Source organism: Sus scrofa, chromosome 11, assembly GCF_000003025.6.
Source record: "Sus scrofa isolate TJ Tabasco breed Duroc chromosome 11, Sscrofa11.1, whole genome shotgun sequence".
NCBI classification, from domain to species: Eukaryota; Metazoa; Chordata; class Mammalia; order Artiodactyla; family Suidae; genus Sus; species Sus scrofa.
In genome coordinates this window covers 5,983,055-6,000,898 of record NC_010453.5, presented here as the reverse complement: position 1 = coordinate 6,000,898, position 17,844 = coordinate 5,983,055, and the positions used below count along the sequence as shown (strand labels likewise).

Below are 17,844 nucleotides of genomic sequence, written 5' to 3'. Positions count from 1 at the left end.
TGCCGGCGGCTTGGGATCCGGGCCTCGCGGGCGGGCACACGAGAGTGACGTCGGAGCGGACCAATCCCGGCGGGGCGGCGGCCCCGGGACCCAATCGCAGGGGAGCCGGGCAGGACGGCGACAGCGGGGTTGGCGGGGACCCATAACTCGGAGGCCCGCCTCCCGGGCTGAGGGTGATGCTGAGCCGGGGCGGCTGAGTCATTGCCAAGCGCAGGCCGGTCCGCGGTTCCAGCGAGAGCCCGCCGCGCCAGCGACCGCCCGCCGACTGCAGGGCCACGCAGGAGCCGAGCGAGCGCTGCGCGGTGGACCGTCGTCGCTGTCACTCTGGACGCGGAAGTGCACTTTCTAGGTTTGCCTTAAAATAAGGTGTATTTGGTCAAGTTCAGCGGAGATTCCCCTTCCTGTCCGAGCGCGGCGGTGCTGACACAGCCTCGGTGCGTACTTGCCAGGAGGACCGCGGGTGCAGGGCAGCCCCGCAAAGGAGACAGTTTCCGGGACTCCGGGCCCCGAAAATTGTCAGACTCGCACCTAGCCTGCGAAGACTGTGGCTGTGGGGTGAGTTTAAACAAAATAAATAAACCCTTATGATGAAGAGCTGCTTTTTAAAGGCCTTTCCCGTCCGCTGTTCACAAGCAGCAAAATCACAATAACAAACAGTTGCGTAATTGCTGTGTCCCCAAAGCAACTCCACTGCTTCGTTTATGAAAACCAGCTGGCAATATACCATGTGGGAGTTATAAAGTGATCACCCAATAGCCAAAATGGGAGACAACTTATTGAGACTATTTTTAAAGGATCATCTTAAGGACAGGTTGAGTCCTTAAAAGTCCAACTCTTAAAAACGGGAAGTAGGACAGTCTCAGGTTTACTAGCTAGCCTGACCCAAAGTAAAAGTTGTTTTCTTATGAAGTGCCTACTTGCTTTCTGTTCCCTAGTTGGCTTGTTTATGCCACAGAATTCTCTAACTTCCCCGTCACTGAAAATCTAGCTTCTCAGATAAGAGTGGGACTGATTCTCTCTCTCTCCTTTTTCGTTTTAATAGAATCCCAGCCATCTACCTGAGCAATATGAAGATTTTATTTGTAGAACCTGCCATTTGCCTTAGTGTATTCGCTATGACTTTGACATCTCCACTAACTACACAATACGTGTACAGGCGAATATGGCAGGAAACAGGCAACTACAGTATCACACCCGACGGCAATATTTCTGAGTGTGCGAAAAACAAAAGCAGCCCAATTTTTGCATTCCAGGAGGTAAGAAATTTAAATATCCTTCATATGAAAAGGGAATGTGGGAAAAAAAAAAAAAAGAAAAGGGGGAGTTCCTGTTGTTGCTCAGTGGGTTAAGAACCCACTATGAGGATGCAGGTTCGATCCCTGGTCTCACTCAGTGGGTTAAGGATCTGGCGTTGCCTCGAGCTGTGGTGTAGGTCTCAGAAGAGGCTCACATCTGATGTGGCTGTGGTGTAGGCTTGTAGCTGCAGGTCCGATTTGACCCCAAACCTGGGAACTTGCATACGCTGCAGGTGTAGCCCAAGGAGAAAAAGGGGGGAGGGACGTTTTAAAGGAAAGAGGATGTTTCGCTTTTCGTCTATTGATCCCTCAAGGGTCACCCTAAAATCCCTAAGTCCCAAACCAAGAGCCTTTATTCAGTTCTCATCCTGTTTGAAGCTTCCTGACCCCTTTAATCCGCTTCCACTACTCACAACCTCCTTCTTCTGCGACACTCCCTTCAGAAGATTTTAGCACAGTCCCACCTCCTCTGTGGCTGTCTCCTTCCTCCTTCCCTACCTGGAGCCTGAAAGTGGGACAGGGCAGGCTGGAGCGCGTATGGACAGGGCTGGGGGGAAACTGGTCTCTGCCTTTCCCTTGCCCACTTCCTCCCCACCCCTCCCACTGTGTGGCATGACCCCATTTTCAATGACCCTGAACAGTGTGGCCCTGGGCGTGTCTGCCATGCAGTGGGAGTGGCATTTGTCATTCACGGTCTGGTGTTATCAAGTCAGCTTTGACCTCCAAGCCCTGAGGAGCAGCTATGTAAGGACAGATAGGGTGGGGGGCACCCACTGCTGCTCTGAGAATGCTGACTATGTCCACCCAGATATTCCAGAGCCTTTCCTTGTCTCTCTCCAGCCTCCTTCCCCAGTTTTTTATTTGTTTAAAACAGGAGGTACGTCACCAGTTTCCTGTTCCCTTAGGCAATTTTTGGGTTTTTTGGGGGGGTTTGGTTTGTGTTTTTACGGTCTCACTGAGGCATATGGAGGTTCCCACCCAGGCTAGAGGACGAATTGGAGCTGCAGCTGCCAGCCTACACCACAGGTGCAGCAATGTGGGTTCTGAGCTGCATCTGCAACCTACAGCACGTCTCACAGCAACACCAGATCCTTCACCCACTGAGCGAGGCCAGGGATCACACCTGCGTCCTCATGGATGTGAGCTGTGGTGTGGTCACAGAGGAGGCTCAGGTCCTGCACTGCTGTGGCTGTGGTGTAGGCTGCCAGCAGCTGCAGCTCTGATTCGACCCCAAGCCTGGGTACTTCCTTATGCCACAGGTGCGACCCTAAAAAGCAAGACAAACAAACAAACAAAATCAATTGTATGTAAGACTGTAATGTGTTAAACTTCTTAGTGTTATCCCGTTTTTATTTCTCCTTCCCACGTAACAAATATACATATTTACATACATATTGGAAAGCAAAATAGTATTATGAATTTCAGGGCACAATTAGAAGAATAAACTGAACGATTTTGCTTATATTTAACATTTTGAAAGTCTATTTGGATGAAGTCTTACTTTTCAACCCATTTGGGGTTAAGGTATATGTGAAATATATTCATACAGATATTGATCTGACCTATTTTCAAATCTTCACATTCTCTAAGCTCTGGGACTGAGGTACACCTGCATATTTCTCTTGGGCAATGAGATGAAGCTCGAGAAAGCCTCTGAACAAAACGGCAAGGCTGCGGAAGGAAGCTCTTGGCTAAGGGGGAGAGGTGGGAATTCCAGGATGTCTACTGACTTTTGTGGAGGAGGGAGGTTTTAAGGCCTTCACCGCTCCCTCCTTCCCTGTAAATGACTGGTTTGGAAGTGTTACCCTGCCCACTGTGGCCTCTTCACTGCAGGCAGCCTTCAAAACAGGGACTCTGCTGTTGGGAGGACAGTTTTTAGGGTTACCCAACAGATCATGAAGTTGGTCTTGCTCAGGAATTTATTTAGAAACCTTTTTATTAACTACATCATCGCTCGGTACCCACCAGTAAAGAAGACTTTCCAGTCCTTTGGAATTAATACATACGTTTTAGCTTGTGACATGGTGACTTCCTTAAAATGGATAGCACGTCCCTTGGTTTATCCCTGTCTCAGGACATTGTCCTTCTGTTCTGTCTTGTATAGGAAATGGCATTTTTTTAAAACTCTGATTTCTCCCATCTACGCTTATGGAACATACAATTGTAATCCTCCAGAGTTTCAAATGAACAGACATACTAGAATTTCAGTCTCGCATTGACTCATGATTGAAACATGCTTTGATTCGTCTTTGTTAAAATCTGTATTTCAGAACATGGGTTGCAGACGAGGGGAGCCATCCGTGTACGATTGGGTTGGGATAACAGTCGACAGAAAGGAGAAGATGGGACTCGGGTGAGGGTGTGGCAGTGGGAGGAGGAAGCCCACACCGGGGCATCTGGTTGAGGAGTTGACTAAAAGAGAAGTGTTTCATGTCTTTGCTTATTCAACAAATACTGACTTGGTGGCTTCCATATCTATAGGAGCACAAAGATTCCATCAAGAAATCGGATCTCGGAGTTCCCGTCGTGGTGCAGTGGTTAACGAATCCGACTAGGAACCATGGGGTTGTGGGTTCGGTCCCTGGCCTTGCTCAGTGGGTTAAGGATCCGGCGTTGCTGTGAGCTGTGGTGTAGGCTGGAGGCTACAGCTCCGATTGGACCCCTAGCCTGGGAACCTCCATATGCCGTGGGAGTGGCCCAAGAAATGGCAAAAAGACAAAAAAAAAAAAAAAGAAAAGAAAAAGAAATCGGATCTCTAGCAAAGAGGAAACAGCCGGAGGTGGTTAAACACCGACTGTACAGGGTCCTGTGTGAAGCACCTTTTATTTACTTTAAATTTATGTCTGCGGACAGCCTGCAAGATAGGGAACGGTTGTCCTTCCCTCTTGTCAGATGCAAATGCTACAGAGATCAGTAACAGGGTCAGGATCACAGCAGCACGCACGTTGCAGGGCCTGTTTTACTTGATGATTCATTCGGTCAGTCTGTGCAGCCCCCACCCTGGAAGCAGTGTCCTTGGAGCTGGTGATCCCGCGGTGAGAGGACAAGGCTCCACCCGGCCTGGGAACTCAGGCTGCAGTAGGGACGTCTTGCAATGCACAGACCCATCAAAGGTCATGTCTTGTCAAGGAGTGGGGAGTCTCTAAGGAAAGATAGAGGGTAAGCGGCTAGAACCTTGCGTGGGAGTTGGTGGGATTGCTTTGGATTGAACGATGGTCATGGAAGTCCCCTCTGAGGGGTGGCTCTGAACTGAGGAAGTGAGCTGTGTGACAGTCAGGCGGGGGAGCCGCACATGCAAACCAGGTGAAAACCAGTGGGAGTTGTCGTTCCAGCTGGCACCCATGGGACCATCGAGAAGGTAAGGAGGGGGCGAAACACTGGGGGGGAGAGGCTGTGTTGGGGGCATGGACGAAGGAAAAGATTAGAAGCAAAGATGATTGAAGTTTTGGGTCTGAGTGGCTAGAACATTTCCTGGCCACACGGATTTGTTTGAATTATATAAATATATAAAAATAAAAATAGGCTCACTATTTAAAAAAAACAGTTCAGTATTGGATTCAGTGTCAGGTATTTTTGTGGTTCATCAGGTCTTTAGGGTACTTTAAATATTATATGACTACGACTTTTTCAAAAATGAGTTTAGGAATCCCCATGATAAAAACAGCACCTATCCTTTATATAAAGTTTGGAAAATACAGAGAAGTGGCAAGAAGAAAATGCTTTTAAATCACCCCAAATTCTTCCCAGCAGGTATGGGTTTGATCCCCGACCCAGAGCAGTGGGTTAAGGATCTGGCATGGCTGCACCTGTGGCATAGGTCACAGCTGCAGCTCCAATTTGATCCCTGGCCTGGAGACTTCCAGATGCCCTGGGTGTGGCCAAAAAGAAGAAAACAAAAGCTAGTGTGGGGATTGTTACATCTGCCAATCTGTGCCTACGTAGTTGTTTGGTCCTCAGGGAAGCTGAGTTTATCGCAAGCCTAAGTTCATGGCACGCTACCATCTTTGGTCAATAGGGCTTTTTCTTAATTTTTAGGAAATAAAGGAAGATTGTGGAGACACATGTAAAAAGTACAACCAAGCTAAACCTAAATAAAAGTCTGTCACTATGATGTTGACATGGGATATTAATTCCCCTTCGGGGCAGTAGAAAGATGTATGGCAGTCCAGACTTCTTGGTGCTGGCTGTTCACAGAAGAAAGAGGACTCCCTACATGGCCAGTACAGAGGCCGTGGGTCTGTGGATCCTCTGTAGAAGTCGGACACACACCAGTACACGTTTCTGTTTGTTTGGATTTTTTTTTTTCTGTCTTTTTGCCTTTTCTAGGGCTGCTCCCATGGCACGTGGAGGCTCCCAGGCTTAGGGGTCTAACTGGAGCTGTAGCCACAGGCCTACGCCAGAGCCACAGCAACGCGGGATCTGAGCCAAGTCTGCCACCTACACCAGAGCTCACGGCAATGCCAGATCCTCAACTCACTGAGCGAGGCCAGGGATCGAACCCGCAACCCCATCGTTCTTAGTCGAATTTGCTAACCACTGAGCCATGACGGGAACTCCTTTTTGTTTGGATTACTGTCTCCCCTGTGGTACCTGAACAGGATGACCGAGCGTAGATGATTACAGCACCTCTTGACATTCGCCCCGTGAACTGGATGAAGATTTAAGCTGCTTCGAGCCCTTGCCCTGAGAATCCCCATCCCTGACCTACGGGCGATATCAAGAAAAGTATGCGCTCGGTCTTGTTCAGCACGTTGCATAAACGCCTGTAAACACTTTGTCTTCTTTTTATTTCTTTGCAGGAAGTTCAGAAGAAAGTGTCTCTTTTTAATCTGCAGATGGACATGAGCGGGTTAATTCCTGGTCTCCTGTCTACATTCATACTTCTGTCTCACAGCGACCAGAGAGGTCGAAAATTCCCTTTGATCCTGTCTTCTGTGGGTGCGCTTGCACACAGCACTTGGCTCTGTCTGCTTTCCTATTTTGCTTTTCCCATCCACCTTTTGATTGCATCGACCTTCATCAGTGCACTTTTCGGCAATTACACGACGTTTTTGGGAGCTTCTTTTGCCTACATAGTTGATCAGTGTAAAGAAAAGAAACAAAGAACAATTCGAATAGCTATAATTGACTTCCTGCTTGGCATCGTCACTGGATTAACAGGATTGTTTTCTGGCTATTTTATTAGAGAACTAGGTTTTGTGTGGTCCTTTTTAATCATTACTATGGCTGTCACTGTTAACTTGATTTACATTTTATTTTTTCTTGAGGATTCCATGAAAGAGTCTCCATCTCAGAATGTTTCTATATCGTGCACCGAAGGCTTAAAAAATCCATTTTACCGAACTTACATGCTTTTTAAAAATACTGCTGGTGAGCAACGATCTTTGCTGTGCTTGTTGGTTTTTACGATGATTGCTTATTTTTTCGTGGTAATTGGCATTTCCCCTATTTTTACGCTTTATGAACTGGATTCACCACTCTGCTGGGATGCAGTTTTAATAGGTTATGGATCAGCTTTGGGTAGTGTCTCTTTTTTCAGCAGTTTCCTAGGAATATGGCTTTTTTCTTATTGTATGGAAGATATTCACATGGCCTACATTGGCATTTTTACCACCATGGTGGGAATGGCTATGACTGCTTTTGCCAAGACAACACTGATGATGTTTTTAGGTAAGTTACAAATGTAGCCTAGCACTGTGTAGCGATGTTTCTATAAACAATGCATTTGGTGTGTTGGGTGAGAAACTTAATATCAAATTCTCTATTTAGTGCATTCTAGTTCAGTTAAAGGTAGTCTGTTAAAAGATCGTTTGCCAGAATTTGAAAGTCAGCGGACTTTTTTTAAAACGTTGACTAACCACAATTTTCCAAATTTGCATATTTGCCAGTTTGTTTTGAGGAACATTCTTCTTGTGAATCAGCTCTTCGGTACAGCACTTACCAAACTGAATATTAAAATGCTGCTAAGAAGCCAACTTTAAAAATTGCTAAGACAATTGTGTAAAGTATAGTCAAAAGATTTATAAGAAAATATTCATTGCAGATTTTCAAGAAGACTTTGCAAATTGACCTTTCATCACGTTGGTCATTTCACGAATTGGCTTTTGATGAATCCTTTTCTGGCAAATTGGACTGCTTCCTTAACTACCTACTCATCAGCGGTTCTTGTAGGGCTTGAGTGAGCGCAACAGAGTTAAAGGGTCTGTAAAGTGGGACCTCAGGAACGATCCAATTTAGTCGTTTTCAATAAAGGCAGTGTGAACCCCTTGCTGCCTTGCAGAAAAGCAGGATAACCAAACAGAATAGGGCTTAATTTCCACCTACGGCGAGAGGTAACCTTGGGCAAGTTACTGAACTACTCTGAGCCTTTATTTTTTCATCTATAAACCAGGCAGAGTAGTTCCTAGGTCAGAGGGTTATGACAAATACTAGAGGAGAGAGCTGTAAATCACTCAGCACAATGCCGAGTACTCCGTAAAATGCCAGTTCTTCCTCCCCGTCTCCCTTGGTCTTGCCAAGGCCAGGTAAGTTAATATATCTGAGAACACACTGAAAGTTTAAAGTGATCTGCAGATGTACTATCTTACTGTTTTGTCCTATGACTAAACATTCTATTAAGGGTCATAAGGTAAGAGCAAGAAGCAATTTGTGTCCCTGAAATTTTCATCCGCAAAGACATACAAGCAAGAAGATAAGGAACCAGTTTACCAAGCAGTGAATCAACAGGAAAAGAATGCTAACACTAAGAGTGCCAGGTCCGAAAGAGCGAAACCGGAACACAACCAAAAAACTAATTAACAGCCACAACCTGCTAAACCTGAGGTTACTATAGTAACTAGTGAAATGAAATTTTAGCATTAAGAATTCAGCCATTAGATGCAATACGTTAGGATGCTTATAGGAAATTAAGTACTTAGAGAGAAAGTGTTTCACCTTTAAAACTGACCCTTAGTTTTCTGATCCAGCCACTAATTCCCCACCGCTCCTCTCACAGTCAGGCTGCCGCTGCTTTTCACTATTGTGCCGCTCTCTGTTCTACGGTCCATGATATCGAAAGTGGTTCGTTCTACTGAACAAGGTGAGTTTGATTTGCTTAAGGAAGAGAATGACTCTATAATCGGTGCCAACTCATATCTGTGTGCACTCAGTGTTTGATTCTTCAAAATATTCTACAACCTGGAGTTCCTATTGTGGTTCAGCACAAACGAATCTGACTAGTATCCATGAGGATGCAGGTTTGATCCCTGGCCTCACTCAGTGGGTTAAGGATCTGGTGTTGCCATGAGCTGTGGTGTAGGTCGCAGATGTGGCTCAGATCCCGAGTTGCTATGGCTGTGGGGTAGGCCGGCAGCTACAGCTCCGATTCGACCCCTAGCCTGGGAACCTCCGCATGCCACAGGTGCAGCCCTAAAAAAAAAAAAAACTACCATGGACTTCCTCTTAGCTAGTCATCACCTGTGTACTTCTGGAGATTATGAATGGGAACTAGTACTGTTTTTATTTGAGTTTTGAGGTCTACTGGCTTGTTTAAAAATTCAGAAAATAAACTATATTGCACTTTTATTCAATCCAGTTTCTCTCAGTAACTATTAGCGAGTTGCACTGCTCAGGGAAGTTCAGCAACAAGCTAGAGCTGCTTCACTAGAGGATGGCTGTGTCAGAACAGCATTGCCTGACCGAGCTCCGGATGAGAAAGGACTCAAGCCTCGAGCCGATGCATAATAGGATCAGTACTGTGGCACTGGCTCTGGCTGTGGCAAGGGATGAGAAAAAAAAGAGTGACACAGTGAGACAAGTAGGAGAATTTCTTCCCCACTATACTGACTTACTGTATTATCACAAGTCATGGAGGCAGTAAGTCCAGGGCCACATGCTACATGATGATAGTTGCGGTAGTGAATGAAGCTTGGACAAATATATTCTAAATACGTACCATGGGCCAGCTCGGCCAGGCCCTGGGGTGCAGCAGTGAACAAAGCAGATGTGCACTTGCCATTGACAGAACTTTCATTTTTGTCAAAAGAACAGACATCTACAGTAACCCAGGACTCTGCAAGGCGATGTTTGTTTTATGAACATGTGTTCTGTTCAGTGAAGAAGAATTCGAAGCAATGTATGAAAATGCGTATAAGAGGGTGAAAATTTAAAAAGATAAAAATCAGCACATGGTCTATAAGATCAAGACCGTGGGGAAAAATTAGAGGACAGACGTGTAAACGACAACCTCCTTGTGACAGGTGATCCTCGGGCCTGCCTCTTCCTGCCTCTCAGTCCAATCAAACACAGCTATTTACATGATTTGCACTGTCTGTAAGGAAAATGCAGTCCAATTTATCATGAAAAAGTAAACCGGAAGCCACAGAGAGAGGAGAACAGCCACATTTTTTAGTGATGCAGAATTTGACACCGAGGAAGAAAAGCACCTCAAGACACCAGTTGTCTTTTGCAGGCTTTGAATATGGTCTTGGATTTCAGACAAAACTAAAAACTGGTAGAATCGTGGCCGTTTCTGCATCATCACCTTGGCCTGACCATGGCGCTGTTTCTGGCTTCTTGAGCGATGCCCCAAGGCCTGCCCTTGCCACACTCCGTGCAGGGACCGCAGAGTCCTCACACAGGAGAGGCAGCTGTAAGCAGGCAAGACAGAAAACTATGTTTTAAAGACTCCCTAATGTTAAACTGGGGCATAACCTTCACGGGCACACAGGGTGGTTATATAGTTTCTTGATGAGTCCGGCTTACAGGAGTCTTCTGTGACTGCAGTTTTGGTCACTCTGGAGGAAAGGGTCAAGTTCCAATCACAGACTATACCATAGGATCATCTTTCTGTACCTGCACCTGTCACTCTTGCCAGAGCTGACTGACCTTTCACAGGGCCCCTGGGCAGGACATGGCTCACTGGGGCCCTTCTGCCCCCTCCAGAGGTGTCACGGATTGACACGGGACGAGAGTGGAAGGTGGTGCCTGGAACCTCAGAAGCAGGTGTGGCTGTGTCTGAGGCTGTGGCAGGGACAGGAGATGCAGCAGGTTCCACAGGCCTCAGCTGCTGCTGCCTAGTAGCTGTGCCCTGTGGACCCCGGAACTACTGTTTCCAGCTCTTCCCACATCAGGTCCAAGGAGAACCCTTTTTCTCCTTCCTTCACTTTTTAGGCCTTCACTGGCGGCATATGGAAGTTCTCAGACCAGGGGTCGAATCGGAGACGTAGCTGCCAGCCTACACCACAGCCACTGCAACGTGGGATTCTTAACCCACTGAGCGAGACCAGGGATCAAACCTGCATCCTCATGAATACTGGTCTGGTTCGTTACCACTGAGCCACAATGGGAACTCCCAAGGAGAACGCTCCACCTCAGTTTCTTCACCCACAAAATGGGCTGCTGCCTTCTCAGGGATCTTGAGGGAACCACTTTCCTTTAGCAAGCAGTGCCCCCGTTCTCACTTTTCAGTGAGAAGCAGTTTTCTGTATTGTTTTGCTTTGTCGTTTTGTAACTCAGTCTTTTTTTTTTTTTGTCTTTTGCCATTTCTTGGGCCGCTCTCGTGGCATATGGAGATTCCCAGGCTAGGGGTCGAATCCGAGCCATAGCCGCCAGCCTACACCACAGCTACAGCAACACGGGATCCGAGCCGCATCTGCAACCTATACCACAGGTCATGGCAACACTGGATCCTTAACCCACTGAGCAAGGCCAGGGATCGAACCTGCAACCTCATGGTTCCTAGTCAGATTCGTTAACCACTGCGCCACGATGGGAACTCCTGTAACTCAGTCCTTTCTCTCTCTCCCTCCACCTCCTGACCCCAAACAGGCAGCCTGTTCGCTTGTCTTGCTTTCTTAGAAACACTTGGCGGAGTCATTGCAGTTTCTGCTTTCAACGGAATTTATTCAGTCACCGTTGCTTGGTACAAAGGCTTTGTCTTTCTGCTCTCTGCTGTTTTATTACTAATTCCGACCATCAGTCTATGGTATGTAATTATTTTTTTATCCTTTTATCAAAGGATAGATGGATTTAGTGAATTCCCTGACCTCACCAGGACAATTATATAGATCTGTTGAAGTTTTGCCTCAGAAACTTTTAGAGATGAAGACATCTGTCGGTAATTTTGGAGACTTAGGAAGAAACAAACAGTGACGTGGCCAGCCAGGCTTAGGAGGAAGACAGACTGGGTTACACACTCTAAGAAGTTACCCCCTTATCTTTAAATATGAACAACTGATGAAATTAGTGCCGAAGAAAAAATATATATATGAATATACATACATATATATATATATATATATATATGATTTCCTAGAGTATAATATCCCCTGAAGGTCAAAGTTGCTATAAGAACTATATACTTTATTACTTTAGTTACTATCTACTTTAATATAGATTCTTAGGTAAATAACAAGAGCAGACAGCATGCACTGAATATTAAGAATTCTCTTTCCAGAGTTGGCTTACTTAATGATTCCCTTTTTAAATGTAAATATTCAAATAAATACAAAGTACAAAATTCTATTTGTGAATAGTACATAGAATAAAAGTACCAGAGGCATAAACTTACAAGCAATATGTATTTCCCCCTCTGCCTTTGCATTAACAAAAGCGTAAGCCAACTAGACAGGCGGTTGTGAAAACGCACAAGCAAACGTACTGGACACACTGCCTGGGCCCAAGCACTGAGCGAAGGGTGCGTTACCTGCCTTGGCGGGCCCTGGCCCCTCTCTCCGGCTGCCGCAGAGCAGGGGATGGGGCTGGACAGGAGGTGGGGCACAGGTGCCTGGCATCTGCTCTCCCCTAAGCTCAGTGGGCTGTGGCGGTGAGGGAGGGGGCACACTCCTGTCCCCCGAGGCTTTCAACTCCCCGGGGTGAGCGCTGAACTCCTTAAGGGCTGGCCCACGTCTTCAGCAGAGGAGGACCAGCGCCTGCTGTCCCTGTGGAGTGGCCACACCCAGATCTGTGTCGGATGGAGCCCAGTGCTCCCTGCCATTCCTCTGTCATTGTGGTGAAAGCTCTTTTTACCAGGCATCTTTCTAAAAAAGAGACTATTCCCCTACTGCATTGGCAAAATTAAAACTCCACGCTGTGCTGGTGAGCCCATGGGGGGCCACCAGCCCTGTCCCTTGCTGGGAGTAGCACTCCTCAGCAGGGTCACTTTGGGAGAGCAAGTCAGGAGCGTGCGTCAAAAGTACTCCCCCCACCAAGGTCACAGTATCTGAACCAGTGCTTCCAGTTAGAAACTTATCCTAAGGAAATGATCAGAAATGTCAAAATTTTATATATGAAGAAATTCATTACAGCAAAAAAAAAAAAAAAATGGCCAACAGTAGGAAACCATTACATAAATAATGGTGCATCCATATCATGAAAAATGACTTTAGTAAGAATTGCATTACATAGGAAGTAGAATCATGGGTGACTTTCATTTTTATTCTTCATGTATTTATAAATATTCTGTTAAGAACACATACTACTTTTATCCTTGGGAACATCAGTACAGAGAGATGAAAAGACATTTCCTGTCCCTACTGCCTCTAATGTAAATGCAGGGGGTCTTCTGAGATTCTGTCTACCCTGTTCAGTGTTCTACTTATTTCAGATGTCGTCCTGTCCTAGCTTCAGTTCAGGTATTAAACGTGGGCTTCAGGAAGAGCTTTAGTTGGGCCTATGTTATGTGGACCCCGCAGAGCAGACACTGGGACAGACGGACCTCCTAGGGATCGGAGGAGGAACTCATGAAGTTTTTTTAATTTTCAGAAAGCTATATGCATAACAAGTCTGTTCACTGAAAATACCTCCTTCTTTGCATAATTTATTAAAAGCCATTTAGCCAGGGAAAAGATGGAATATGGATTATTTATGTATTGCCTTGATCACAGTTTTTAAATGTCTCATTCGCTTTGGCAGCATTGTCAAGTGCATCAGTAGGAATGCGGGAAGCTATGTCCTTCTTATACAAGAAGAATCCAATGAAGACACCTCAGACAGATGATTAACTGTGATTAAAAAAACAACCCCTCAAATGCGCATACATACACTTTGACTTCTGCAGGATGTGAACTAGCTCCACAATCAATAATTCATGAACAATCAATGCTGCCAGTCCTTTCTTCTAAACTGAACAGAGAAGTAGTCCCCAGCTCTAGTTTCTTACAGAACCATGCACTTTGAGCACTTTATGAAGACATGGGATATATTTCCAAAACAAAGAAGAATAGATCTCAAGACCCTTCCCACGTGGGGATTTACCAAAGAAACGGAAATGTATGGGTATCATGCAGGACTAAGAAATGTGATCCAATAATCAAAGCAATAATCTCCCTGATCTGCTCGTCTCTCAGATTGAGACCAAGAACTCTGCTTGCCTTGGCTGCTTCATCTGCAAAATGGGTTTCTGACCTCTCTCAAGGATTTTGAAGGTATAACTGTTGAACATCATGATGAGTCATTCAGTGATAGGAACATGATAGAAGCTTGATATTTATAGTATGAATTCACCTCTGCTTGGGTAACACTTGGTTTTACAGAGCCCGTCCAGGTGTCAGGGATAGTCAAAGTTTTCAGTAGCTAAAAGCTACTTCCTTTAAAAAGGAAGTGCTTTAATGAATACTGTTTTCACTTTTCTAATATGTTTCAGCATTGACGGGCATGACAATATTTCTATAAGTAACACAGGGGTGACTGGGAAAAAAAAAGATTGTAACTGGTTTCTAAGGAAACGTAAAAACGGAGGAAACAGCCAATCAGGATGTAACGTAATTCGTATTTACAGAACCAACACTCATTCCTTCTTTCTGCCCAAAGGTATCCATTTCTTACTGCCCCACCCTCATCCCGGGAGCCCCCCGAGTCCCTGACTACCCACACCCTCTCCTGCCTCCTGTCTGCACACAGTGTTCCACCGGGCCTCCCCCTTCACTGAAACTTTCAAGTCTCAGCCAAAGCACAGCTTCCTCCGTGTGGCCTTTGGGACATTTCTACCTCGCCCCACTCCCCCAGGTCCCTGCAGGGCTTCCACAGCTCTCGTGTCCTGCCATCCTAGCACTTGCCCTCATCTTGGAACTTTTGTCTCCCTACTGGACAGCGAGCACCTCATTATCCCCTTAGGAAGAGCTGAACGAAATGACTACAGAATTGTGTCATCACTTGGAAAAGTTATTGAAAGCTGTATATTTAATGCATTATGAGAGGAATCAACAATATCATGCCATAATCATTAGGCCAGCCTTGCAAGTAAGCGGGAAAATGTGCTGGCCCGTATGCATGTTCAACTGGTGTGTGGTACTTTCACAGGTCTTTCCATCTCTCCCCTTTTCTAAGGGTCCATATGTGAGAAGACAGATGTCCTGAAGTACATCTAAATGATTAACTCCCTTGGAATCTCTTGAAAGTAGAATCTTGCTTCATAGCATTGCTTGCAGCTTTTTCCTGTTATCCGTGATTGCCTGACTAGCAAATGGCACTCATAATTTAAAATACTAGAAACCTTATTTCCAAGACCGTTCCTTTTAGGGTTAGCTAGTGTCTTCTGAGCTATTCTCAGACGGATGGACTGATTTGCATTTTACTTCCCTTTCAACACTCTTCCCAAACCAAAAGTAAAAGCACTTCACTGTTTACAGAATGCTTTCCACATCAGCTGGTTTTATGCGCCTCATAACCCTGCAAAGTGGATCTTCATTTTCCTCCTTTTATAGACAAGGAAGGCAAGCCTCAGACTCAACCTGACTGTGCTTATTCAGCCACCGCTAAGCCAGGGTCAGACAAAGTGGGTTTGGCACGGCTGCGGTTCTTCACGGCCAAGGTTAACAATGACAGATCACAAACCCAGCATCGAGAACTGGATCACAGGAGAGGCGGAAGTGCCCCCTGAAAAACACATTAGCACTCTCTGTACCCAATTGCCTACAAGCTTGTCTGTCTTTTGTTTTGTTTTGTTTTGTTTTTGCTTTTTAGGGCCGCACCTGTGGCATATCAAAGTTCCCAGGCTAGGGGTTGAATCCAAGCTATAGCTGCTGGCTTACAACACAGCCACAGCCACAGCCAAGTGGGATCTGAGCCAGGTCTTCGACCTACACCACAGCTCATGGCAATGCCAGATCCTTCATTGCACTGAGCAGGGCAGGGATCGAACCTGCATCCTCATGGATACTCTTTGGATTCGTTTTTGCTGTGCCACAACGGGAACTCCAAGCTTGCCTTTTTGAGGTTAGATAAGGTCTTAACAAAGTCCCTTCCAGCTCACCCTTCCCTGATTTCTTTCTTTTTTTTTATCTTTTTGTCTTTTCTAGGGCCACTCCTGCGGCATATGGAGGTTCCCAGGCTAGCGGTCTACTCAGAGCTGTAGCTGCCAGCCTACGCCAGAGCCACAGCAACACCAGATCTGAGCCACGTCTGCAACCTACACCACAGCTGACGGCCACACCGGATCCTTAACTCACTGAGCGAGGCCAGGGATCGAACCGGCAACCTCATGGTTCCTAGTTGGATTCGTTAACCACTGCGCCATGACGGGAAGTCCCCTTCCCTGATTTCACACATTCCACCTGCACTGAAGAGCACACAGACGGAATGGTTTAATAGGGTGGGAGGGTTAACAGTTTCCCCACCAAGCAAAAACTCTTTGAGGTGCAGTAAGAGTGTCTGGGGACTGGGCTGAGGTGGCCTAGGGTAGAAACACAGCCTGACTGGGCTATGCCATCTCTGGAGTGTCTGTCCCAAGAGGTGGTTCTCGCTGAGGAGACTAGAGAAGCACCCAGACTGCTGGTTGGGGGGAGAGGAGGTGGCCATGACCCCATAGGGGCGGGGAGGAGCTACTATCTAATCTCCTGGCAGGTGACCTGGTTACTTAATTAGCTGAACAAAGAATATCAGTGGAATGACCTGTTTTTATGGAGTCCACATAAATGAGGAACCAAAAGGAAAAACATGTTTGCATCCAGTGCTGTACAAGAGGGACTCGACAGACCACACCTGGTAGAAATAACCACTGCCATCACTAGGGAGGGTGTAATGCTGCTTCTTGGAGGCGGGACCATTCGCTAGGATTCTCCAGAGCCTACGCTGCACAACCTAAAAATCCGTTGCTGTACTCTTCTGCTCACTCAGTAATCCTCGGGTCACTCATTCAGCATCCAAAAATCTTGCTAATGAGAATAGAGGGCCCTGGGTTCAGTTTCTTCAAGAAATGTCTGTGTATCAGAACCAGCTAAGGAGTTTTTAAAGAAATCTCCGGAGGTCCTGATTCAGCTGGTCTGGAGTGGGGTCTCAGAATCTATTACACAGACCTCTCCAGGTGACTGATACCCATTCAGATCTGGAAACTACTGCCCTGGATAAGGGCTTCTCATCCCCAGATGCACATTCAAATAATCAGCGTGGGATGGGCAGTAAAACAAACACAAATACTAAGCCTTATCTTAGGCCAGTGGCTCTTGGTCTTGGCTGACAGGCAGAACCACCTGGAAGCTTTAACACCACCAACGCCCAGGTGCCAGCCAGGCCAACTAAATCAGAATCGCTGGGAGTGGGAGGTGGACATAGTGTTTTTTCGACTGTTCTCCAGGTGATTCTACTATGTGGCCAGGGTTGAGAACCACCGCTCTAGATCGGGAGTCAGCAAGCTTTTTCTGTAAACGGCCAGAGAGCCGGAATGTAAATATTTTTGGCTTTGTGGGCTACATGGTCTGTCACAGCTACGTACTTAACCTGCTGTCGTAACACAGGCATCCTAGACCATGCACAGGTGACTGCATGTAGCTCTGCTCCAATACACAGAACATGCAGTGAGCCCACCCCTGGGCCAGGGCAGGAACCTGCTGAACCCCTGCTCTCCGTGGGGGACACACATTTTGGTCACTGGAGAGATACGTCCCTCATTGTAACTACTGGGGTTTTAGATTACAGAATACACACAATAGTGTAAATATATAAAACCCTCTTACAGCGCCAGGTTCAGTTCAGGCGTGAAAGACCAGTCTTATTTGGTGTGAGGTGGTCCCTTGAGTCAGACTGATGCTGGCTGCACTGAGAGAAGTTTCTGGACCTAGCAAGCTTCAGGTCATTACTTAGGTACTGCTGGCCTGGGAATGACGGAGCTAGAGTGTGATCAAGATGGCACCTAGCCCAGATGGTTTCACTGCCACACATTTAAGGAACAAACATATCACTTCCACACCATGTTTCCAGAAAACAGAAGCAGGGAACCCCTTCCCAGCTTGTTTTCTGAGGTTGGCATTATCCTGATACAAACACAGACAAAGAAACGACAAGAAAAGCAAACTACTGTTAAGAAATAATTTAAAAAGCCAAGTTAGGTGATACCAACTTTAACACTTCATGAAGGGGACACTCTCCATTTGAGAAGTGCAAAACAGGGTGGAAGGCATGAAGCTTTGATGGGGAAAAAAAAAAAAAAAAAACAGAAGTAATCCACTTGGCTACATACCTGAAACTAATACAACAGTGTAAGTCAATTGTACTCCAATAAAATTAAAAAAAAAAAAACTACCGCCTAAAAGAATATAAAGGAAGTAAGTACAGTCGTCCCTTTGAATCCTCGAAA

The 17,844-nt window shown here is 46.1% G+C and overlaps 1 protein-coding gene across 5 annotated transcripts; it reads left to right on the top strand.

The window, feature by feature from the left end:
* SLC46A3 (solute carrier family 46 member 3) lies at positions 171-17,701 on the top strand. Of its 5 annotated transcripts, XM_021065096.1 has the most exons (7): positions 175-555; positions 1,043-1,256; positions 3,777-4,653; positions 6,095-6,965; positions 8,290-8,373; positions 11,103-11,259; positions 13,188-14,904. In XM_021065096.1, the coding sequence occupies exons 4-7, from the start codon at positions 6,131-6,133 to the stop codon at positions 13,270-13,272; spliced, it is 1,161 nt and encodes a 386-aa protein (XP_020920755.1). In that variant the 5' UTR covers positions 175-555; positions 1,043-1,256; positions 3,777-4,653; positions 6,095-6,130; the 3' UTR covers positions 13,273-14,904.

Excerpts from the sequence above, each read along its gene's own strand:
- SLC46A3 (XM_005668292.3), top strand. The coding sequence starts at position 1,068 with ATGAAGATTTTATTTGTAGAACCTGCCATTTGCCTTAGTGTATTCGCT. Across the intron at positions 1,257-6,094 it reads CAATTTTTGCATTCCAGGAG|GAAGTTCAGAAGAAAGTGTC; the intron begins GTAAGAAATTTA and ends ATTTCTTTGCAG. Across the intron at positions 11,260-13,187 it reads ATTCCGACCATCAGTCTATG|CATTGTCAAGTGCATCAGTA; the intron begins GTATGTAATTAT and ends TCGCTTTGGCAG.